The following is a 26,181-nucleotide window of genomic DNA, read 5'->3' as shown; positions in this document are numbered from 1 at the left end:
CCAACCTACCGTTACTCCAACCTAAGGAACTGAAGGGTCCAGCCCCGCCAGACAGCCGGGAAGACCTCCGCTTCCGGGTTACCAGCTCCCTCCCGCCGGCGCCACGGCCAGTTGCGGCCAGTGCCGCCCGAGCCCCGCCACCTGCCGCGCCGCATGAGGGCGCCAGAAGCTGGACGGTTACGGACCACACGTGACCGTCCGCAACACCGCTCCCCCCCACCACGCCCTCCCGGCCGGAGGCCTGGTAGAGGACAAGGATGACCAGTCTTCGCTGACACTCACGTCTCCGCACTGCTGGCTGTCCGCGGCCAGGCCGCTGGTGGCCGTCTTGGTAGCGGCGACGTTGGCAGCCTTGGAGCAGGCGCTGAGGTACAACTCCATAGCCGGCCTGGGCCCCTCTGCGCCGCCACCGCCCTCCCCTCTCGCTTCCCCTCTCGCTTCCCCTCGTACCCCTTTCCCGTCGTTGTCCCTCAGTCCCCACCGGGCCGGAATGGCCGGTACCCCGCGTTCCGGAGGCCCAACCTCGCGGCGTTACAGGCTCCGAACGTGCGGGCGCCGCAACAGCAGTGCCCTCCGCGAGGGCCGGCCCCTTGCGCCGGAGGCCCGGGCGCCTCAGAGCTGGGGAAATCGGTACTAGGGGCCTGGTCCCAGCGCGCCAAGGTCGAAATTTCTTTTCTCTCTGAACCCTACAGCCCTCAGTCAAACCAACTCAGAATCAAAATGTATAAAGCTTTGCTGGCCTGTTAGCTGGCTAATTTCTCCTGGCCTCCGGGAAGGTTTGGTTCCATGCAAAAAACAAAAAAGAGTGACTGTGCAGCCCAATTTAGGGCCAGAGGCCTGGCTTTCTACATGCCCCGCCCCCCCTTGTAGACTGTGACCATACCGCATCCCCAGGCTCCCATAACCTCTCCCCACCCCACTCCAGGTCCCACAGGACGTACTGTCCTCCGACCTCCCTCTAGTCTTCCTCTTTCATTTCTAGCTCTCCTGTCTCTCTCTCCCAATCCCTCCTCTCCACCTCTCTTGCCCTTCTCCTATATGCCTCTTTCTCCTCCTCTCAACCATCCAGCCAAAATTTATAAAGTGCCTGACACCTTTGGGCCAGTCATCTGAGCTGGGTACTAAAGGATACAGTGATGAGAAAAAAATATGGTCCCTTTCTTCAAGGAGCTAACTAGACTGTGGGTACTTTGAGGGCAGAGACTGTATCTGATGTCAGGAATTTGGACTTAGTCTCTTAGATTCCTTGGCACACTCTTATCCTCTTATTTTGGGGCCATTAGTAATAATACCTACCATTTATTGAGAATTTGCTATCTCCAGATTCTGTGCTAAACACTCTCTACATTAACCTTTATAACAGCCTTGTCAAGAAATACCCCATTTTTTCAAAGATTAAAGAAGAATGACAATCACTATTAAATAGTGGCCCCAGAGGCAGTTTCTTAAATCAGTACACTCTACTTTTACATCTGCTCTATTTGTTTTAATGCCATGCAGATGCTTAGGACTCCTAAATTTGAACGGATGTCTCACAATCATCTCAAATTCAATATATTCAAATCTCAACCCACACCTTCCACCATAGAACAAAACAAAGGCCCTATACTTCCTGCATTTCCCATCTCAGTGACAATATCAGTATCTCCCCAAATGAGAAGCTGAGAAATTCTTGATACTTCCCCTTCTGAGCCTGCTGATTCAAGACTGACTGTGTCTTTGCTGTGCTGTTTCCTCTGCCTGACAGCCCTTTGCACTTCATTGCTTGGCTAATTGCAATCAGCCTCTAAGACTGCTTAAGTATTCTCTCCTCTAGGAAGCCTTTCTGACATTTCTAAGCTTTTGTCAAATTCTCTTCCTCTGTGCTTCCCTCCGTTTTAGCACTTTTCCCAATACATCAAAAATGTCTATTTACCTGTCACTCTCCCTTTAATAGAATGGAAACTCCTTGAAAGCAGGTATTTGCTTATTCAATTTTACATGTACAGTACTTGGCATAGTACCTAGCAAGCATTTAGTGAGTCCTAAGTATATTTTTGTTGCTACATACTAATGATGGCCCTACCCACACAATAGCAATAAAGGTTTTTGCTAGCAAAAATCTTTTTCTATGGAATGCTTTTAGCAGGACGTTCCTAAATTGTCTAGAATTGCTTATGGTAAACAAACTGGAATATAAAGATTTATGCATAATGGTTGGTTGGAGAATGTTATATAATCTGTGTAACCCACTGTAAAATATAAATGTCTCATAATCTAACTGGCTCCTTCTATCAAAGTGAAGTAATGCATTCCTCACAAAAACCTCATCTGTTAACTTGGGCCAGAGTGCATCTGATGTGGTGTAGTAGGACTTGGAGAACGGTGCTAGAGGTCTTGGACCTTTTTTTAAATGTTACCTGTGCCTTATGATTACATATATCCTTGAAATTATTAGTAAAGCTTGATACTGGGTATGAGTCCCTTGAATCTGAATATTCAAGCTAATCCTTTATGTTATCTTAAATTCCAAGATGCATTGATTTCTATGATAGCCCTTCTCAACTTTCATCCTCTTGATTGATTTAATCATTTGATGTCCCTCAGAAAGCAGAAGATGAAGAATTTTATATTGGTAAAGTAATAACATATGTGGGTAAAAATCTGAACACTAAAATTAATTCGCCCTTATTCTCAGATCCCAAGACTCTCAACCCAGAAGCAAACTATTGATATAGTCTGTGTATTGTTATGTACATGCAAACATATCTTATGAAGCATTTAGTGTTCATTTTTACTGAGCAATATGTCTTGAAGATCATTCCATATGAACAACTGTGATTTAATTTAGTTTTTAACTACACATGTAGAGTGTGTAATGCTGTAATTACCATAATTTATTCAACTAGTCTTATATTTATGAATTTTTAGATTTTTTTCTGTTACAAAAATTCTGTAATAAGCATCCTTTTAAATAGATTCCTAGATTAAAGGGTATGTTGTTTTCTTTTTCTTACAGATATTGTCATGTTTCCCTCAAAGCAGTTATACTAATTCATCCTACCACAAACAGAGATTTGGTAAGGTACGTGCCTGATGTTATTGTCTTTCTTCTCTCCTGAATAGATATTTCTCATAGGTTGTGGTTTCAAGTAATGGCTATAACTAGTTTTTATAATTTTTTTTTGTTTCAGAGACAATATAGATTCTTTTCCCTCAATTTTCATGCTCTTTTTTTTTTTTTGTCTTGTATTTTGAAACCTTTACTCTGCTAACTTTAAGCAAAATCACTGGATAATTTTCTGTTAATGTATTTAAAGTTATATAAGCTTAGGGAATGAATAAAAGGAAAGTAGTGGCCAAATTGCTTATTATAGACTAACCGGCAAAATATATTTTTTGTCTCCTTTAAAAATCAAAGCAACATTTAGTAATCATAATAAACATATGTGTATATTCAGCCCAGAATATATCACAAGTTAAAAATAAGCTTGAACTTGTCAGCCTGTGTACAAAAGGGTTAATACACTACACCTGAGCCTGCTGTCTTTTTAGAGAAGCCTGCTTGCAAGATTCTCTCATGACTAGCATCTGGGAACTTGGCAGTTGAACCACTCACAAACTGATTACATGGGTTCACTGTGCCTAGACTGTTTGTAAAGATAGTGTTTATGCTGGACACATGCTTTCTATCTGGGCGTCTGGGATTTTGATATGTGCTAGGGAGCAGGTGCCACCTAATCATCCACCATAGAAACCTTGGGCTCTGTCATGGGCTGAATTGTGTTCCCCTAAAATTCCTATGTAGAAATCCTAACCCTTAGTACCTGAGAATGTCGCCATATTTGGAGGGAGGGCCTTTAAATAGGTGATTAAGTTAAAATGAGATCATCAGAATAGGCCCTAATCTAATATGACTGATATCCTTATCAGAATGGGAGGTTAGGATATAGACAGGCACAGAGGGACGATCATATGAAGACATGGGTCTGTCTCATCACTATAAAATGAAAATTCTTTAGGGAAGATTTGTCTGTCTTGTTCAATGTACTCTTCAATAACTAGATCAGTGCTCAGTAATTATTATTAAATAGAAAAGACAGTAGGAGGTAATCAATAAACACCATTTCAGTAAATGAGTAAATTTAAGAAAAGGGAAATTTTTTTTTCTTGGTTATTGCTTAAAAGGACATTACCAGTCAGGATAGTTATACTTTTGTTTTCATTTTATTTTATTGCATCCATTTCTGAGCAATGATCTTTCTAATTGACACTATCTTCTTTAGATAGCATCCCACATTTTTAATCCCTAAATTATTGTTTTCCTACACGGTGTTAAGAACATGAGCTATGGACCTGGAGATTATTATAGTAAGTGAAGTAAGTCAGACAGAGAAAGACAAATATCATATGATATCGCTTACATGCAGAATCTAAAAAAAATGATACAAATGAACTTATTTACAGAACAGAAACAGACTCACAGACTTAGAAAATAAACTTATGGTTACCAAAGGAGAAAGGTGCGGGGGTCAGAGGGGTGGTGAAGGATAAATTGGGAGTTTGGGATTGATATATACATACTACTGTATTTAAAACAGATAACAAGGACCTACTATATAGCACAGGGAACTGTACTCGATATTCTGTAATAACCTAAATGGGAAAAGAATTTGGAAAAGAATAGATATGTGTATAGCTGAATCACTGTGCTGTACACCTGAAACAACACTGTAAATCAACTGTACTCCAATATATATTTAAAAAAATGAGCTATAGGGTAGTAAAAAAAAACTGTTATAGCTTGTCATTCCTTTTTCTCTCATTTAATTATTTATTTAAAGAATAGGTACATCATTAAATTATAGTAATAACTTTCTTGCATACTTTGATTGCATCAGAATATTTTGATTGCAATTGTTCGGCTTTCATACAGTGATACTTATAAAACCTATCAGTATCTGCAGATTAAACAAAGTTCAGGGGCTTACTGATCTGGGTAAAGGTATAGTTATTTTGTTAAATGGAGGATCAAAAACTGTTAGCTACCTATGAAATTAACTCGGTGGATCAAGGCAATATTTTTAAAGATAAACAAGAGAAAAGACCAAAAAATAGTTTTTCAGATTTAGCATAAATATTACTTTATGCAAATTTTTTTTAGTTATAGGTTTATAATTGACATATTTTCCTTATATATATGTAATGTGTGTATTATGAATTTAAGGAAGGACAGCCACAAAATAATAGATTATGAGCATTTATACTTCAATAAAAAGATTCTAAAACATGAAAATCCTTCAGAATATTAGAACAGAAAATGGTATCGGACATTTAAATGAATACTTTTATTTTACAAATAAAAACGCAAGAAATTAGTAAAATGAAATCTTCCAAAATTACCAATAGATTAATGGGAAATTTAAGGTTGTAACTCAAGGCTTCTGTCAATTTTTCAAATTGTGGCGCTTAAGAGAATATAATGCTTTATGCTGTTCAAGAATATAACTTTGGATCTGTTCTACTCAGACTGAAACTGGAATCAAGTTAAGATTAATTTTTTTTCAATAAGCATATTTGTTTTATACTAGGTGCAATCACCATAGAAATGTGGTTGTTCTTTTCAACTTTGTTAAAAAATAGATATTCATTTAAATGTATAACCACAATTAGAGGCATTTATTAATTTCTTAACTTTTTTAAGTTAAAAATATTACTACGTCCTATCGTCTTCTGCCAGTTGGTCATTTATATTAATGTTGCAGGGAATCACAGGGTTATTTCCCAGGAAGCAGCTTATCAGTTGCAGGGCTTTTAGTTTGTTTGATTAATTTTCACCTAATTAGTGAACAGTCTGAAAAAAACTTTTATCTTTAGTATGGTTTCAGAAGTAATGAAGGTGGGAATAAAAAAGACCTTAGAGGACATTGGTAGGAAAAAAAAAAAATCTCAATTCTTTTTTATTTGACTTTTCTGTCTGAATTTTACCTTGTCTGATATAGGAGCTTATTTCTGTTTTATTAGTGGTGGCATGACAGACATATGCAGTTGCCTATTTCTTTATTGTAAATTCTTCTGAAACACTTTTAGATATATCTGTGACATACAGAAAACAGTTGGGTTTTGTTTTGTGGGACAATTTGAAATTTTTAAAAAATTTAATAAACCCATTTTCACTTCTTAACATAAATATATGTTCTACTCTGTCAAATTATTTTATGCTGTATTTACTAAGATTCCTTTGGTGACTTTCTCACTCCCTTTCTTGTTTAACTTTATTAAAGATCTTAACTGCCCTATTAATGCTTCTAGATTTCTTTGATATCTTTAAACAGAAAATACTAATAAAATTATTTTGAAATTATTAGGAGAGGTTTATATTGGAAAAGATCTTCAAATCATGTAAGTCTGATTTGGAAATGGAATCCTTTGTGTTATCTCAGGGTTAATAACTTGTTCAAGGTTACAGAATTAGAAAGTGATTCCTCCTTCACTCCAGAACACACTATATATTAGTGTGCTCACAGGAATAAAATTTACCTTTGTCACACTAATTTAAAAAAATTCCAACAGGCTTTTGTACAAGGTAGTCCTAAGTTCACCTTTACCAACTCTTAACTGAATGAGCTATGAATCACAATTCCTTAATTCATAAAATGGCAATGATAATAATATCTATCTTAAATAATTATGTTATTAAAAGGTGAAATAGCGTATGTAAAGAAGCTGTGCAATGGTTTGTAGACAGCCCTCAATAGATGTTATTTTCCACTTCTTCTTCTTTATATAATTTTTTCCTCTTCCCTTTATGGAAACAAGAATTATTGTGAGAACTTGAATATATAATGCCTGCCTGTGATCATAAGATTCAAATGCATATTCTGTGTCTTAGGCAACTTTCACTTTCCTCATTAATTTTTTACTCAAATAATGCAGTTTTCTGTAAGTGAGTTTTATCAGATTTCATCAAAAATTACTTCAAAGATAGTATTTTCATCACATCTATTTGGAGACTATTTTATCACTAAGGAGGAAACTCTTATCAATGAATATCTGATTGTCCAAAGGTATTCAGATAACACATTTAAATTCCTACTTTATTTGCAGCTAATCATAAATAAGAACACTTTTTGACCTTTGCTAATTATCATCTTTCTACCATTGCAAAATGCTAACATTGCAAAATCTTAGTCTCTATAACCATTATGCTTCATAAAATATATTTTAAAACCAAAATTATTACAAGTAACCCTTCCTTTAACCTTCACGAAGTGCAAGAATTTAAAAAAAAATCTTTCTTGTTTCAGTAACTCAACTTTGTTAACTACCTGGTAAAGTTTCCAAAGACTTTTAGAGTGATAAAGGAAGCAGCCTACCTTTATAAATAAGAAGATTGTTACATTAATTAAAAGTTAATAAAGTCTAAGTTTTGCATGTAGAATATAGAAAATATGCTTTCACTGCTAACATTCATACATTTTGCTTATTATTATAAATTACATCTCTTTAAATTGTTTTGAAGTACTTAAATCACATATCAGTAAGTTATCCTGTTCTTTAATTAAAAAAATGTGAATGTGGCAGTAAAGTTGGAAAACTTCAATATGTAAAATATCAAAGTGGCTTCTCAGTCAACAAAACTGAGCCATTCAACTTTTATATGAGTGAGGGGTTTAATAAAATGAATTAGAGCTTATACAAAAGCAGGAAGGGCTAGTATGAACATCTGAAATGCTACAGCTGGATGATCAGTGAAATAATAACAACTAGAGCCTAAAGCACTAGAGCAGGAGGAAAAGCAGGTGTTCAAATAGAAATCCAGTTATGCGATGTGTCTAGCCAAAAGGTGGGAGCATGTAGAGAGAGCTCATGAAGAATTCTGCAAAGTCTGCCACAACGGGACAGTGTGAGCTTGTAAAGTCATCTGCAGCTTCACTCTGATTAAGGCACTATGACTGATCTCTGAAAACAATGGCTTTTGCTTCACTTCTCCCTTCCGTATCTCACACAAATTACTTTCACTGGCAAATTCTGACCTAGAGCTTAGGGTAAGAAGATTCCAGAAAAATTAGTTTTTATCCTTACCAAGATTATGTTAGAGACAGGTATAGAAGAGATAATCTAGCACAGTTATAATGTTTTCTTTATATTTGATAAAATAAACATTTATCTTCCTGTTTCTAGAACAATTGATCTTTTATGTGTATTATCATAAAATGAAATGTAAACAGTCAAACAGTGAGTGATCAGAACTTTAATATGACACTCTGTGATTCCTTTCCACCTTTTCCCCCTGGATTTCTATCTTGTGTATAAAAACTCAGTCCAGGTTACAGCCTCTCTTTGAGTATGAATATGCTAATCTTAAAATTCTGAGACATAAAATTTTAAAACTGTTTTCTTAGATAAATGTTGAGCATCGCACACTGCTGTCAATTTGTGTTTTATCCTTTTGATATTTGTTTTCAAAAGTATTATAACAGCTTCTTTAACTTATTAAAAGAAATAGAAGATTTCTACTGGCTTAGTTCTGTCAGTCTTCTTGGAGCCACAAATTGCAATGAAGCTGACCAAACTGCATGAATTGGGGCTTGATTTCTTGTCTGTTTAATTTTTTCTATTGAAGCATACTCTATATCCAGTAAAATGCAAAAATATTAAGCATATATCTCTATGAGTTTTACTAAGTGAACTCACCTATATAACTGTCACCTAGATCAAGATCTAGAACATTATCAACACACCAGAAGTCTATCAGTGATGTCTCCAAGCAAAATATTCTGATATATATCACTATAGATGAAATTTGAATGTTTTATATATTACATAAATAGAATCTAACGACATGTATCATTTGTGCTTGGTTTATTTTATTCAATATTATGTCTGTGAGATTCATTCCTGTTGTTGCCTGTAGGAGCAGTTCATTGAATGGTATCCACTATATGGATATAGCAAACTGTACTTTTACATTTCATTATTGATGGGCATTTTGATCGTTTCTAGTTTGGAGATATTACAAATAATGATGCTACAAAAATTTTTGTACATGCTCTTTGAGGCACATGTATATGTATTTCTGGAATAGAATTGATGAGTGGTAGCATGAATATTTTCAGCTTTAGTAAATACTGCAAACTATTTTCCAAAGTGGATTTCTAATTTGCACTCCCACCAGTAGGACAGAAAAGTTCTAGCTCTCCACATCATCACTAATAATTGGTATAATCAGTTGTTGTTGTTATTTTGTTTTAGCCCTCTGGTAGATGTGCAGTGGTATCTAATTTTCATTTCTCTGGTGACTAATGATGCATATTTTCTCATATGCTGTCTGTCATGCTGTCTGTCATTTGTTTATCCTCTTTTGTGAAGTGTTCAAAGTTTTTGACTTTGCTGGCATGTCTGCTTTTTTATTATTGATTTGTAGCAGTTTTTATGGACTTGCATACATCCTTTGTTGTTTTCACATATTGCAAATATCTGTCATTTTATGGCCTTTCACATTCTTAATGTCTTTTGATGGTCAGAATCTTTTTTTAATAATTGTATTTATTTATTTTTTGGCTGCGTTGGGTCTTCGTTGCTGTGTGAGGGCGTTCTCTAGTTGCAGTGAGTGGGGGCTACTCTTCATTGTGGTGCGCGGGCTTCTCACTGCGGTGGCTTCTCTTGATGCCGAGCTCTGGCTCTAGGCATGCGGGCTTCAGTAGTTGCGGCATCTGGGCTCAGTAGTTGTGTCTCCCGGGCTCTAGAGTGCAAGCTCAGTAGTTGTGGCACACGGGCTTAATTGCTCCTTGGCATTTGGGATCTTCCTGGACCAGGGCTCAAACCTGTGTCCCCTGCATTGGCAGGCGGATTCTTAACCACTGAGCCACTGGGGAAGTCCCAGAATCTCTTAATTTTTGACATCCAATTAATCTCTTTTCTTTAATATTTTGTTTCTTATATACTTACTCATAAATTGTTGTCTATCCTAGGGTCTTGAAGATAATTGCCCATGTTAATTTCTAAAAGCTTTATTGTTTTAACTTTCAAATTTAGTTTTATAATCTATCTGAATTGCTATTTGTGTGTTGTGGAGGAAAAGATGTATTTTTCACACAGATTCCAACTGATCCAGTACCATTTATTCAAAAAAGAACACCTTTCCTCATTTCAATGCAGTGACACTTTGACGTAAACCAGGTGACAATAGGAGTCAGTATGTTTCTCTCTTTGCTCCATTGAGCTATTTGTCTATCCTTGCACCTATACCACATTCTCTTAATTACTACAGATTTGCCTGTCATTGTACAACATCCAGCTTTCTTTTTCATCTTCAAACCAATCTTAGATTTGTGTACCCTTTCCATTTATATATAAATTTTAGAATAAGTTTGTAAATTTCTACAAAAACAAAAATGTGCCATAATTTTGATTGGAATTGTGGGAGATAGTTTAAGACTATATAGTATATTTCTCAACACATTTTCATCCATGAGTGTTAGTATCCACTGAGGATAGTTGCCTGAAAAAATAGGACTGTTATGTTTACCAAATTTTTATTTGTTTCTGATTCTACAATTCATTCTATTTATGTAGAACTTCTTAGTTGTGATTATACTGTAAAAATGATCTTTCCCTACTTTATTCATTCCCAATATTAGTTCCTGTTTGTTATTACTACTTTTGAAACTTTTATTTAAAAAACCTAGACATTAAATGTGCTCATAGCTTCCAGGTATTTTCATTAGACAGAGCTAAGATACACACACACGCACAAAGAGACCTATATCTGTTTCTTTGTTTATTCATATCCCTTTGTTAACACACAGCTCACACCAATTTATCTAAGTCCAATCAAATGCCACAGGCTTCATTCTTGTCTTCATCTTTCTCATGTTTTAATTCCCTGCTGGTATCCATTATCCTTAATAAGTTTACTTAGAGTTTTTCATGACCCCTTTGTTTAACCATTCCCCAATCCTGCCAGTTACTTCTGCCTCAGTCATGTTTGCCTCTTCTATCTTGGTCACCTTGATAAAAGGAAAGAAAATGGAAAGAAATTGAAACAGTTTTCTTTTCTCTTTTTTGAAGAGAAAAGATAGAAGACAAAATGACAGGAAAGAAAAATAGATGAAGTGAGCAAGATGGAGGAAAAAGAGCTTCTCATTGATATCTCACCTCAGCAACAATAACTTGGCAACCATAAATGGGCAAAAGTGCCTTTGTAGGAACTTTGAGATCTAGGTAGGAGGTTGTGAAACTTCAGTGGAGTCCAAAACTTAGGAAATCCATTTTGAGAAGGCATGCCTGCACCCAAGAGGCTGACTTGCCAACTGTGGTCTCGATTAAAGACCCAGAAACAGCTCTGTACCCCTAAGGAGTAGGCTACAGCCCCATTAGCCATGGTCCTGTCACCAGCACTATTTACTAAGGGCCTGGGAGGAGTTGCTCACCCATGCAAGAGTGCATTGATCATGAAGAAACAGGCAAATATACTGCCAAAGGAAACTTTTAAGCTTTAGTAACTTACCCTAAAGAAATGGAGATCTACAAATTAACTGCTTTGAATTCTTTGTCAGATGTCTTAAGGAAACTTAATGAAATGCAAGAGGACACAGATGGACAACTAAATAAAATCAGGAAAAAATGCACTAATAAAATGAGAAGTTTTATAAAGAAGTAGAAACCATAAAGCAAACAAATTCTGGAATTGAAGAATGCAATGAGCATCTAAATATAAAAAGCAAATATTAACAGAACTAAAGAGAGAAATAGACAGTAATATAATAATAGTAGGGGATTTCAATACCTTGCTTTCAATATTGGATAGATCATCCAGACAGAAAATTAATGAGTAAACAGTGGCCCTGAATAACACTTTACACCAAATAGACCTAACAGACATATATAGAACATTTTATCCAACAGCACCATAATACACATACTTATCAATGCACACAGAACATTCTCTAGATCATATTTTAGGCCACAAAGCAAATATTAATTAATTTAAGAAGACTGTAATCCTATCAGTTGTTTTTTTCTGATCATAATATGAAACAAGAAGTCAATAACAGGAAAATGGAAAAACGTACAAATACATGAAAATTAAAACACAACCTTGAAAAACTAGTGGGTAAATGAAGGAATCAAAAGGGAAATCAGAAAGTAACTTGAGACACATGAAAATGAAAACAATAAAATTGCTTATGGGATGCAGCAAAATCAGTTCTAAAAGGATAGTTTACAGTGATAAATGCTTATGTTAAGAAAAAGACCTCAAATAAATGATCAAATTTTATACCTCAAGGAATTTGAAAAAGAAACTAATTCCAAAGTTAGCAATAGAAAGGAAATAAAAGATTAGAGCAGAAATAAATATAACCAAGAAAAAAAGAACTCAAATATACAAAATTATAAATGAAAGAGAAAAAATTACAATTTACACCACAGAAATACAAAATATCATAAGAGGTTACTATGAACAACTATATGACAATAAATTGTATAACCTAGAAGAACTGGATAAATTTGCTAAGACTGAATCATGAAAAATACAAAATCTGAACATACCAATAATGACTTAGGAGACTGAGCAGTAATCAAACCCTCCCAACAAAGAGAAGCCCAGGACCAGGTAGCTTCACTGGTGAATCCCATCAAACATTTAAAGAATTAATGCCAATTCTTCTCAAACTCCACCCCAAAACTGAAGAGGTAAGAAGTGTTCTCAAAGTGTTCTCCCAAAGTGTTCTCTGTTCCTAAAGACAAAATTTCTCTGACACCTAAGTCAGATAAAGACTACAAGAAAAGAAGACCAATATCCCTGGTGAATATAGATGGAAAAATTCCAAACAAAATACTAGCAAACCAAATTCAATGGCATATGTAAATGAGCATACAACATGGTCAAGTGGAATTTATCCATGGAGTGCAGGGATGGCTCAACCTATCTAAATCAATAAACTCCATACACCACCTTAATAGAATGAAGTATAAAAATCATATGATTCTCTAAATAGATACGGAAGTAGTATTTGACAAAATTCAACACCTTTTCATGATAAAAGTTCTGAACATATTGGGAAGAACATACCTCAACATAGTAAAAGCTGCATATGACAAACCCACAGCTAACATCATACTCAATGGGAAAGTTTGAAAGCTTTTCCTCTAAGATAGGTACAAGACAAGTGTGCCCATCTTTATTCAACATAGTGCTGGAAATCCTAGCCAGAGCAATTAGGGAAGAAAAAGAAGACATCGAAATCAGAAAGGATGAAATAATATCGTTTCTCTTTGGAGATGACATACTATTACATGGAAAACCCTAAAGATTCCACTAAAAAACTGTTAGAACAAATAAACAAATTCTGTAAAGTTTCAGGATAATTCCTCTTATATGGTAGTTCCTATATCAGATCACTTCTTCAGGGCAAGTCATCCTAGTGAGAGTTAAAGCACTTTTTAGTTCTGTTTCTTACTCTTCTTTCATATAAATCACTGAAGCTCTTAGATTTTGGCCTGGAAACTTCTGGCCATTATATTACGGAAGCTAAATAAATCATATAGCTACTTACTATTTCTTAAAAAAATCCAAGATTAGACTTTGAGATCTACAGTTGCAGTACTTCTTATAAGCCAGACACCTGATATAATAGTTTACTCTTTAAATTCTTGCTAAGAGGCAAAAATCATACCTGGCATGTTTCTAAAAATATATTAAAGCTAACAAGTAATTACAGATATGGACAGTTGAGTTGTCATGTTTTTAAGCTAGTGTGTACTTGTCAGGACTCATCCAGAGAAACAGAGTCAGTAGGAAAGTGAATATATATATTTGTTTGTTTATTGTGAAGAATTACTGTATACAGTTGTGGGGGCTGGCTAAACAAGCCCTAAAGTCTACAGGGCAGGCAGCCAGGAAGGGTAGATCATGAGCAGGATGAAATGCCATGAGATGAGCTGAAGCTTACTGTGCACAGATGGACAACCAGAAAGGAAGATCCACTGAAAAGGAGAGAAATTGCAGATCCAGCTGCTGTTTGTAGTCTTTGATCAGGGAAGTGCTAAGCCCCCTTTTAATGTTCTTCCAACAGAAGGCAGTGGCCAAGATGGTGGAGTAGGAAGACACTGATCTTACCTCCTTCCATGGACACATGAAATTTAAAACGATTTACAAAATATCAATGAGAATGACCTGAAGACTAGCAGGAAAGATCTTTTACAACTAAAGATAAAAAGAAGGAAACACAACAAGGCAGGTAGGAGGGGTGGAGACACAATACAGTCAAGGCCCATACCCCCAGGTAGGCGACCCACCAACAGAAGGATAATTACAATTGCAGAGGCTTTCCGCAAAGACTGAGGGGTTCTGGCTCAACATTGGGCTCCCCAGCCCAGCAGGTCTGCATTGGAAATATTAGTTTCCAGAATGTTTGGCTTTGAAGGCTAGCAGGATTTACTTTTGTGAGGGCCAGAGGACTGTAGGAAACAGAGACTCTGTACTTAAAGGGCATATGCAAAGTCTCACACACTCTGAGACCTAGTGCAGAGGCAGTAGTTTGAAAGGAGCCTGGTTCAGACCTACTTGGAGATCTTGGAGAAGCCTCTTGGAGAGGCAAGAGGCCAGTGGAACCCTTTGGGGACATAGACACTGGTGGCAACCATTTGTAGGAGCTTCTTCCAATGTGAGGACACTGGTACTGGTAAGCACCATTTTGGAGTCCTCTTTCTAGACTATTAACGCTGGGACCTTAGCCCACCTACCAGCACACCCACAGTAATCATCCCTGCCACAAAAGAAGAGGCCACACACACACAATCCATATAGGGAACACCCCTAGAGCACAGGGCTCTGGTGACCAGAGACGACTGTGTTGCTGGGTTCCATAGGATGTCTCCCACATAAGGCCACTTCTCCAAGATCAGAAATGTTACTGACATTCCTAATACATAGAAATAAAACAGAATTAGTCAAAAAGAGGCAACAGAGGAATATGTCCCAAATGAAGGAACAAGATAAAACCACAGAAGAACTAAGCAAAGTGGAGATAAGTAATCTACCCAATAAAAGCTCATCATAATCATGCTCAATGAATTCAGGAGAAGAATGGATGAACACAGTGAAAAGTTTAAAAAAGAGTTAGAAAATATGAAGAAGAACCAAACATAACTTAATAATGAAATAGTAAATAAAAATACACTAGAAGGAATCAACGGTACATTAGGTGATACAGAGGCACAGATCAACAAACTAGAAGATAGAGTCATGGAAATCACCCAAGCTGAACAGAAAAAAGAATTTTAATAAATGAGGGCAGTTTAGGAGACCTCTGGAGCAACATCAAGTGTAGTAACATACACATTGTGGGGGTCCCATAAAGAAAAGAGACAGAAAAGAGGGCAGAAAACCTACTTAAAGAGGTAATAGCTGAAAACTTCCCTTATCTGGGAAAGGAGACAGACATCCATGTCCAGGACTCACAGAGAGTCCCAAAGAATATCAACCCAAAGAGGTCCACACCTTGTAATTAAGATGGCAAAAATCAAGACAAAGAGAGACTCTTAAAAGCAGCAAGGGAAAAGGACTAGTTACATACAAGGGAACTTCCATAAGACTGTAAGCTGACTTTTCAGTGGAAACTCTGCAGGCAAAAAGGGAGTGGCAAAATATATCAAAGTGAAGAAAGGAAAAGACCCACAACCAAGAATAATCCACCTGGCAAGTCTGTCATTCAGGACAGGTAGAGTTTTACAAAAAAGGAAAATTAAGAGTTCAGCACCACTAAACTGGCTTTAAAAGAAATGTTAAAGGGATCTTTCTAAGCAGAAAAGACCATGACTAGAAATATGAAAATTATGAAAGGAAAAATCTTATTGGTAAAGGCAAACATACAGTAAAGGGTAGTAGGTCAACCACTTATAAAGCTAGTATTAAGATTAGAAGACAAAAGTAGTAGAATCATCTATATGCACAATATGTAGTTAAGGGATACACAAAAAGATGTAAAATATGATATCAAAAGCATTAAACTTAAGAGGAGAGTAAAATGTAGGGTGGTTAGAATGTGTTTGAATTTAGAGAGCATCAACTTTAAATAATCAAATATATTTAAGAAGTTATATATATGAATCTCATGGTAACCAGAAATCAAAAAACTATAATACATACAGAAAAAAGAGAAAGTAATCCAAACATAACACTAAAGATAGTCGAATTATATCAAATTACAAGGGAAGAGAGTAAAATAAAAAGGAAAAAAAAAAGATCTACAAAACAACCAGAAAACAACAAACAAAATGGCAATAATTACATGCCTATTGTTACTTTAAATGTAAATGGAATAAATACTTCAATCAGAAGCATACAGTGCCTGAATTGATAAAAAACAAGATCCATGTACATGTGAGTCTCCAAGAGACTCACTTCAGATCTAAAGACACACACAGACTGAAAATTGGCAGATGGAAAAAGGTATTTCAAGAAAATGGAAACAAAGGTGGGGTAACAATACGTGTATCAGACAAAATAGACTTTAAGACAAAGATGGTACAAGAGACAAAGAAGTACATGATATAAAGGTAAAGGGATCGATCTAACAAGAAGATATAATTGTAAACATATATGCACCCAATATAGGAGCACCTAGATACATAAAGCAAATATTAATAAACAAAAGGAGATGTTGATAGTCATATAGCAATAGTCAGGGATTTTAACACCCCACTTACATCAATGGATAGATCATCCAGAGAGAAAATCTGTTAGGAAACCCTGGCCTTAAACAACACATGAGATCAGATTGACTTAATAGATACATAGAGAGCATTCCATTCAAAAACAGAATACACATTCTTTTCAAGTGCACTTGGAGCGTTCTTCAGGATAGATCATGTGGTAGGCCACAAAATTAGCCTCAATAAATTTAAGAAGATTGCAGTCATCTCAAGCATCTTTTCTGACACACTGTGGGCCTAGAAATCAACTATAAGACACATAAACACATGGAGGCTAAACAATGTGCTACTAAACAACCAGTGGGTCACTGAAGAAATCAAAAGGAAATTTTAAAGATACCTGGAGACAAATAACAGTGAAAACACAATGATTCAAAATATATGGGACACAGGATAAACTGTCTAGGAGGGAAGTTTATAGCAATAAAAGCCTACCTCAGGAAACAAGTAAAATGTCAAATAAACAACCTAACTTTATACCTAAAGGAACTAGAAAAATAATAAAATGCAAAGTTAGAAGGAAAGAAATGTTAAAGTCAGGGCAGAAATAAATGAAATAGTGATTTAACAAAAGAAGAGATGAATGAGACTAAAAGCTGGTTCTTAGAAAAAATAAATAAAATTGATAAACCTTTAGCCAGACTCATCAGAAAAAGAGGCCCAAATAAAATCAGAGAGAAAAAAGAAGTTGCGGTATGTACTAGAGAAATACAAAGGATCATAAGAGATTATTACAAACAAATTAGTTGATTTATACACCAATAAAATGGACAAACTAGAAGATATGGACAAATTACTAGAAATATACAATCTCCCAAGACAGAATCACAAAGAAATAGAAAATATGAACAAATTACTAGTAATGAAATTGAATCAGTAATCCAAAAACTGTAAACAGACAAAAACCCAGGACAAGAAGGCTTAACAAGTGAACTCTACCAAACATTTAAAAAAGATTTAACACCTATCCTTCTCAAACTACTCCAAAAAAAGGAAGAGGAAAGAATGCTTCTGAACTTAGTCTATGAAGTTAGCATCACCCTGATACCAAAACCAGAAAAAGACGCCGCAACGAAAGTTACAGACCAATAATCACTTATGAATAAAGATGCAGAAATCTTCAAGAGATCAGCAAACCTAACTGAACAATACATTAAAAGGACCATAAAACCTAATCAAGTGAGATTTATCCCAGGGATGCAAGGATGGTTCAATATCCAAAAAATCAATGTGATAAAACACATTAACAAATTGAAGAAAAATCACATGATCATCCTAGTAGATGCAGATAAAGCATTTGACAAAATTAACATCCATTTCATAAAAACTCTCAACACAGGTATAGAGGGAACATATCTCAACATAATAAAGGCCATATATGACAAGCCAACAGCTAACATCGGACTCAATGATGAAAAGCTGAAAGAATTTCCTCTAAGATCAAGAACAAGACAAGGATGCCCACTCTCACCACTTTTATTCAACACAGTATTGGAATTCCTGGCCACATCAATAAGACAAGAAAAATAAAAGGAATTCAAATTAGAAAGGAAGAAGTAAAACTGCCACTGTTTGCATGACAGGATGCCAAATTGAAATTCCAAATATGCCTCTGCTCAAAACTATTAGAACTAGTAGAAGCATTCAGTAAATTTACAGGATACAAAATACAGATATCTGTCACATTTCTATACACTACCAACAAAATATCAGAAAGAGAAATTAAGAAGCAATTTCATTTACAATTGCATCAAAATAAAATACCTAGGAATAAAACTATCCAAGGTGGCAAAAGACTTGTGTTCAGAAAACTATAAGACTTCATAAAATACAGACAACACAAACATGTGAAGCCACACTATGCTCATCGATTAGAAGAATATTGTTAAAAATAACCATATTACCCAAGGCAATCTATAGATTCAATGCAATCTCTATCAAAATACCAATGGCATTTTTCACAAGACTAGAAAAAATAATTCTAAAATTTGTATGGAAACACAAAAAACCTCAAAAAGCCAAAATAATCTTAAGAAAGAAGAACACAGCTGGAAGTATCACACCTTCTGATTTACTGAATGGGAGAAAATATTTTCAAATGATATATCTGATAGGAGATTAATATCGAAAATATACACAAAACTTCACACAACTCAGCATTAAAAAACAACCTGTATAAAAATGGGCAGAGAACCTGAATAGACATTTTTTCCAAAGAAGAGATACAGGTGGCCAACAGACACATGAAAAGATGCTCAACCTTAGTAATTATCAGGGAAATGCAAATCAAAGCCTCAATGAAATATTACCTCACATCTGTCAGAATACATATTATAAAAAAGATAAATAAGTGTTGGTGAGGATGTGGAGAAAAGGGAATCTTTGTGCACTGTTGGTAGGAATGCAAAATTGGTGCAGCCACTATGGAAAACAATAGAGAGGTTCCTCAAAAACTTAAAAATTGATCCAGAAAGGTTCCTCAAAAACTTAAAAATTGATTCAGAAATTCCACTTCTATTTTTCTGAAGAAAACAAACACACTAATTTGAAAAGATAAACACACCCCAGTGTTCACCACAGCATTATTTACAATAGCCAAAATATGGGTGCTACCTTTGATAGATAAATAGATAAGGAAGATGTGGTATATTTATACAGTTAGCCATAAAAAAATGACATCTTGCCTTTTGCAACAATATGGATAGATGGAGAGTGCATAATGCTAAGTGAAATAAGTCAGAGAAAGACGAATATGGTATGAAATCACTTATGTGGAATTCAAAAAAAAAAAAAGAACCAACATAATAAAACAGAGTTGTAGATACAGAAAATAAACAGGTGGTTGCCAGAGGTGAGGAGGATGGTAGGATGAGGGAAATATTTGAGAAAAATTAAGAGGTACAAACTTCCAGTTACAAAATAAATGAGTCACAGGGATGAAATGTATGGCTAGGGGAATATAGTCAATACTAATCTCTTTGTATGGTGACAGATAGTAAACTTACCATGGTGATCATTTTGTAATGTATAGAAATATCAAATCACTATGTTGTTCACCTGGAACTAACAGTGTTGTAGGTCAATTATACTAAATAAATAAATACCAACAGATTGTTTGGTGTGTGCAGGATGCTCTCTTTTGATTCACTTAAAATCAACTGATTGGGGACTTTAATATTTATAAAATCCCTTTACAGTGGCACATAGAATAATGTTTGATTGAATAACCAGGAGAAGGTGTGCATATGGTAAAAAATTACTACTGTCACCTTTCTTTTAACTATGTCAAGAAAATATTCCCTGTAGCCTACTCTAATTAGAAATATACTAGGAAGAGAATTCTGGGGAATATTGTTCAGCCAAGTTGACACATAAAGCCATCACACAGTCACCCAAAACACCTTAAAACAGGGGAGAGAGGACACATTTCACTAACACGTTTTATTTTCCATTACTCACCTCAAAGTTTGTATGAATGAGTCCAGCTGTTACCTTGATATTCTAGAATCAACCATCAATTGAATTCTAGAATTCTCATATGAATTTAGACCTGGGATCTTTGTGTCAATCTTACTGGACACAAATCTGTGTGAGTTCACAGTGGTATAATGAAGAGATGGTCATAAATATGGCACAGAAAAATTAAATGATACGATGTTTGCTTATTAGTATACAATATGGGATGTTGTATAAAAATTATAACATAAGAATATTGAAGAATGAATTTTCATAATATGCTGCCAGAATACATATGACTTCCTAGGTCACATCCAAAGTGTGAGCAATCTGTCACTCACAAGACTTTCCCTTTGTCTTTCTTATGAGGTTTGTATACCTCTTGGTTTACAGTTCTGCCTGAATGTTTCAGATACTCCAGAAAAAAGTGACTAGGTTTTGTCCAATATGTTTTTGGATCTGTATTTTTAATATTGTATTTGAGATTCAGAAGTTTGACATAAATGATGGAAAATTAAGTTTAGCATATACTGTAATACTCAGGTGATCAGGACTGTTCAATTGTTCTTTACTGAGATTCTATTGTCCCCATACTTTTACTAAACACTTTACATGTAATTAATACTAATGCACATTGTCTATTTTCAAGGAGCTTATTTTCAAGAGATGAGACATTTTAGTCAAGTACTTACAATACAGTATGATGAGTGCTCTTCATGAATACTATGGGAGGACATAAGAGTCTTGACAAAGCATTAGGTAAAAGGGAGATCTTAGCCAGAGAAGGTGTCTAAATGTTTGCAATGGACCAGTAATGAGAAATAGTAAATTAATGAGGAGATAAATAATTTAAGTAATTGGATTTCATAGAAAAAGATGAGCTCATTGAAGAGTCTTAAAGAAGATAATAATATGATTAACTGAGTTTTAGAGAGATTAACCATACACACAAAACAGTGTCTGGTCCCACAGTATATATTAAATACTAGATAAATGAATGAGTGAATGAATGCAATACAGAGAGTGAATCAGAAGAGTTCATTTACAAGAGACAGGTAGCCCAGCTCATAGGCTGTTGAAGTAAACTAAGCTAGAGATCATGGGCTTAACTAACTATTGGCTTAAAGGAGAAAAGGTATAGATTCCAGAAATATTAAGAAAGTAGAACAAGGAATATTTCATGATTTAGTTGTTTAGTATGAGAGTAGATGAAGGAAAGAAAGGAATCAAAAGCAAATATGTGGCTTAAATTACTGAGAATGGAAATGTGGGATGAAGAGAAGATGGGCGTATCAGTGAAGAATAACTTCAATAATATTTTCATTAAAACAAAACCTGTGAGAGGTTTTATAGGATAAAGACACTTCTGTTTTGTAATATTCAAGTTTCAGTTAGCAACTATGAAGACTTTAAACACAAGCAGTATATATTTAACAGTACACTTATAATTCAGAATTTAATATGCTGTTTTTACATGTTATAAAGAATCAACAAGGTTCTTCTGTGAGTTTCAGAGTACAGCTCTCTATGTTATGTCTGTACATATGGCACAGTTCTAAGTGGGATAAATATGAGGACAGATCTTGTGTAATACACACATACCTCTCTGTTATGCATACTGTAATTTAACCAGCTAGTAAATGAAACTAGTAGTTATTTTCATAAGGATTTTTTTGAAATAAACTTTGTATTTCTAAGAAGTTAGATCAAAACAAACTATTTTTTGTGTTCTCTGAACAACAGTGATGCCTTAGTCTGGAAAATATATAATGCTGTTGTGAACAATTGGTGACTGAATATACTCATGAAAAACCATATTTAGATCTCTCCATTTATATTGATCATCATCATTCTCTTGTAGAACCTGATGTAGGGAACTGACTCTAAATGGGGTCCTTGTTTTATGATAGAAAAGGGTTTTCAGAAGAAAGATTACTCAATATCAAAAGGATAAGCCATTTTTCTTAAAATGTCATCAGACACTTTTAGAGAACAAATATCTTTACAGTACTCAGGTTGGCAGCAGATAGAGCCAATATGTCTAAATCATCATGTTTTGTTTTGTTATTTAAAGAGGTAAATTTTACAAAATGTCCATCAATGAGATCTCTAAAATTCCTTTACAGTGTTAATTTTATATAGGTAACTAAATAACATAAGAAATAAATTCACTTAAAATAATTGTTTTCCAGACATTTTGAGCATGGAACCCTTTAAATACCAAAATATTTCAACCATTTACCATGCTAGTATTTGAATTTTCAGACTTAGCTGATTGAAGGAACACATTATGAATAATAAGTATATAGATTCAGTTATTTAAACATACTATATATTAACCAAAATATTCACTTAATATTTCAAGACTAGTAATACACTTATAATATATATAAATGCATGCAACTCTTGCTGAATTAACATTACCATTAATTACCATTAACCCATCTGGCAAATGCTGAAATAGAAAATAAAATTAAGTCTGTAAGATATTCAAAAGACAAAAACCTTAAAATGACCTTGCACTTTATCCTACTAACTTCTCTCCCAGGGAAATATCTATTGGATATGGAGCTTGCTGCAATACTATGGAATAGGACTAACATCTGTCTCTGGATCTAGATATGGTTCTTACCTTCTTTGAGTCTTTTCTCCAGAATGACATATTTTTGTCTCTTTGCCGTATGTCATGTCTAATCTGACCTTGACTTCTAAACTGTTACCTCAGCTTACTACCAATTCAACGTTAACAAAACATACTGCTAAATGAGATAAGTCAGAGAAGGACAAAGTCTGTATGATATCACTTATATATGGAATCTAAAAAAGCCAAACTTGTAGAAACAGAGAGTAGAATGTTGATTAACATTCTGGAGAGGGTGGGGAAATCAGAAGATGTTGTTAAAGGATACATAATTGCAATTAGAAGGTGAATAAGTTCTAGAGATTTAATGCATAGCATAGTAATTATAGTGGACAATACTGCATTATATACTTCACAGATGCTAAGAGACTAGATATTAAATGATCTCACCACAAAAAACAAGTGATACTTATGTAATATTATAGATGTGTTAGTTAATGCTTTGATGGTAATCATATTGCAATATATAAATTTATCAAATCAATACATACACCTTAAACTTATAAAATGTTATATGTCTATTGATCTGTACATCTGAAGGTGGGTGGATTGGACCTCATGGAGGTGGTGGAACTGGAGGAGTAGTGGTGGAACTGGAGGAGCAGTGGTGGAACTGGAGGAGCAGTGGTGGTGGTTCCCACAATCCCAGCAGTTCCAGGAATAGCAGTGATACCCATGACCCTGGCGTCCCTGGCAGCAGTGGCAACACCTGCAACCCTAGCTCCCCCAGCAGTGGTTGTGGTGCCTGCAACCCTGGTGACCCCAGCAATGGTGGTGGTGCCTGTGACCCTGGCAATTTTGTTAGCAGCAACAGAACTGGTGACCTCTGTGGTACAAGCAAGGACAATGGCACCCACAACCCCTCTGGCAGAAAGAGTAGAGGGTGGAAAGTGTGCACTCACAAATATAGCTGGAGGCAACTCCTTTAAAAACAAGCAAAAGAAAACATGTGCTATAGTGCCACTTGCTAGAAAACAAAAGAAAGGCGTCTAATTCCCAAGATAAAGAAGCTTTACCTGGAGGTAGAGAAGATGGTGGAAGAGTAAGACACGGAGATCACCTTCCCACAGATACATTAGAAATACATCTATACGTGGAACTGCTCCTACAGAACACCCACTGAACGCTGGCAGAAAACGTCAGACCTCCCAAAAGGCAAGAAACTCCCCACGTACTTGGGTAGGGCAAAAGAAAACAGAAATAACAGAGACAAAAGAATAGGGACGGGACCTGCACCAGTGGGAGGGAGCCGTGAAGGAGGAAAGGTTTCCACGCACTAGGAAGCCCCTTCGCGGGCGGAGACTGCGGGTAGCAGAGGGGGGAAGCTTCGGAGCCACGGAGGAGAGCGCAGCCACAGGGGTGCAGAGGGCAAAGCGGAGAGATTCCCGCACGGAGGATCGGTGCTGAGTAGCACTCACCAGCCCGAGAGGCTTGTATGCTCACCCGCCGGGTGGGCGGGGCTGGGAGCTGAGGCTTGGGCTTCGGTCGGATCACAGGGAGAGGACTGGGGCTGGCGGCGTGAACACAGCCTGAAGGGGGCTAGTGCACCACAGCTAGCCGGGAGGGAGTCCGGGAAAAAGTCTGCAGCTGCCGAAGAGGCAAGAGACTTTTTCTTCCCTCTTTGTTTCCTGGTGCACGAGGAGAGGGGATTCGGAGCGCCGCCTAAACGAACTCCACAGACGGGCGCGAGCCATGGCGATCAGCGCGGGCCCCAGAGATGGGCGTGAGACGCTAAGGCTGCTGCTGCCGCCACCAAAAAGCCTGTGTGCGAGCACAGGTCACTCTCCACACAGCCCCTCCTGGGAGCCGGTGCAGCCCGCCACTGCCAGGGCCCCGTCATCCGGGGACAACTTTCCCGGGAGAACGCACGGCGTGCCTCAGGCTGGTGCAACGTGACACAGGCCTCTGCCGCCACAGGCTCACCCCGCATCCGTACCCCTCCCTCCCCCAGGCCTGACTGAGCCAGAGCCCCTGAAGCAGCTGCTCCTTTAACCCCGTTCTGTCTGGGCGGGGAACAGACGCCCTCAGGTGACCTACACGCAGAGGCGGGTCCAAATCCAAAGCTGAACCCCGGGAGCTGTGCAAACAAATAAGAGAAAGAGAAATCTCTCCCAGCAGCCTCAGAAGCAGCGGATTAAAACTCCACAAACAACTTGATGTGCCTGCATCTGTTGAATACCTGAATAGACAACGAATCATCCCAAATTCAGGAGGGGGACTCTGGGAGCAGGAGATATTAATTTTTCCCCTTTTCCTTTTTTTGTGAGTGTATATGTATATGCTTCTGGGTGAGAATTTGTCTGTATAGCTTTGCTTTATAATAGCTTTATTTTACCCCACTATATTATATTCTCTTTCTTTTTTTCTTTCTATTTTTTCTCCCTTTTACTCTGAGCCATGTGGATGAAAGGCTCTTGGTGCTCCAGCCAGGCATCAGGGCTGTGCCTCTGAGGTGGGAGAGCCAACTTCAGGACACTGGTCCACAAGAGACCTCCCAGCTCCAGGTAATACCAAATGGCAAAAATCTCTCAGAGATCTCCATCTCAACATCAAGACCCAGCTTCACTCAATGACCAGCAAGCTACAGTGCTGGACACCCTATGCCAAACAACTAGCAAGACAGGAACACAGCCCCATCCATTAGCAGAGAGGCTGCCTAAAATCATAATAAGGCCACAGACACCCCAAAATACACCACCAGACGTGGACGTGCCCACCAGAAAGACAAGATCCAGCCTCATCCACCAGAACACAGGCACTAGTTCCCTCCACCAGGAAGCCTACACAACCCACTGAACCAACCTTAGCCACTGGGGACAGATACCAAAAGCAACGGGAACTACGAACCTGCAGCCTGTGTAAAGGAGACCCCAAACACAGTAAGATAAGCAAAATGAGATGACAGAAAAACACACAGCAGATGAAGGAGCAGGGTCAAAACACACCAGACCTAACAAATGAAGAGGAAATAGGTAGTCTACCTGAAAAAGAATTCAGAGTAATGATAGTAAGGATGATCCAAAATCTTGGAAATAGAATAGACAAAATGCAAGAAACATTTAACAAGGACGTAGAAGAACTAAAGAGGAACCAAGCAACGATGAAAAACACAATAAATGAAATTAAAAATACTCTAGATGGGATCAATAGCAGAATAACTGAGGCAGAAGAACGGATAAGTGACCTGGAAGATAAAATGGTGTAAATAACTACTGCAGAGCAGGATAAAGAAAAAAGAATGAAAAGAACTGAGGACAGTCTCAGAGACCTCTGGGACAACATTAAACGCACCAACATTCGAATTATAGGGGTCCCAGAAGAGGAAGAGAAAAAGAAAGGGACTGAGAAAATATTTGAAGAGATTATAGTTGAGAACTTCCCTA

The 26,181-nt window shown here is 36.7% G+C and overlaps 1 protein-coding gene and 1 long non-coding RNA gene across 2 annotated transcripts in view; one reads left to right on the top strand and one right to left on the bottom strand.

Moving 5' to 3' along the window:
- The window catches only part of FSIP2 (fibrous sheath interacting protein 2), a 126,941-nt gene extending 126,560 nt beyond the window's left edge, over positions 1-381 (bottom strand). Inside the window, exon 1 of the mRNA XM_057551396.1 lies at positions 283-381. Within this exon, the coding sequence (XP_057407379.1) occupies positions 283-381 (99 nt within the window). The remainder of the gene's footprint in view (positions 1-282) is intronic.
- On the top strand, positions 216-25,434 carry LOC130708710 (uncharacterized). The gene is made up of 3 exons (XR_009009048.1): positions 216-369; positions 2,999-3,064; positions 25,194-25,434. It is a non-coding gene; the product is annotated as an uncharacterized LOC130708710 (long non-coding RNA).
- The last annotated feature ends 747 nt before the right edge of the window (positions 25,435-26,181 follow it).

This window comes from Balaenoptera acutorostrata, chromosome 8, assembly GCF_949987535.1.
Source record: "Balaenoptera acutorostrata chromosome 8, mBalAcu1.1, whole genome shotgun sequence".
NCBI classification, from domain to species: Eukaryota; Metazoa; Chordata; class Mammalia; order Artiodactyla; family Balaenopteridae; genus Balaenoptera; species Balaenoptera acutorostrata.
The sequence above is the reverse complement of the archived record's forward strand: the minus strand, read 5'-3'. Positions and strand labels throughout refer to the sequence as shown.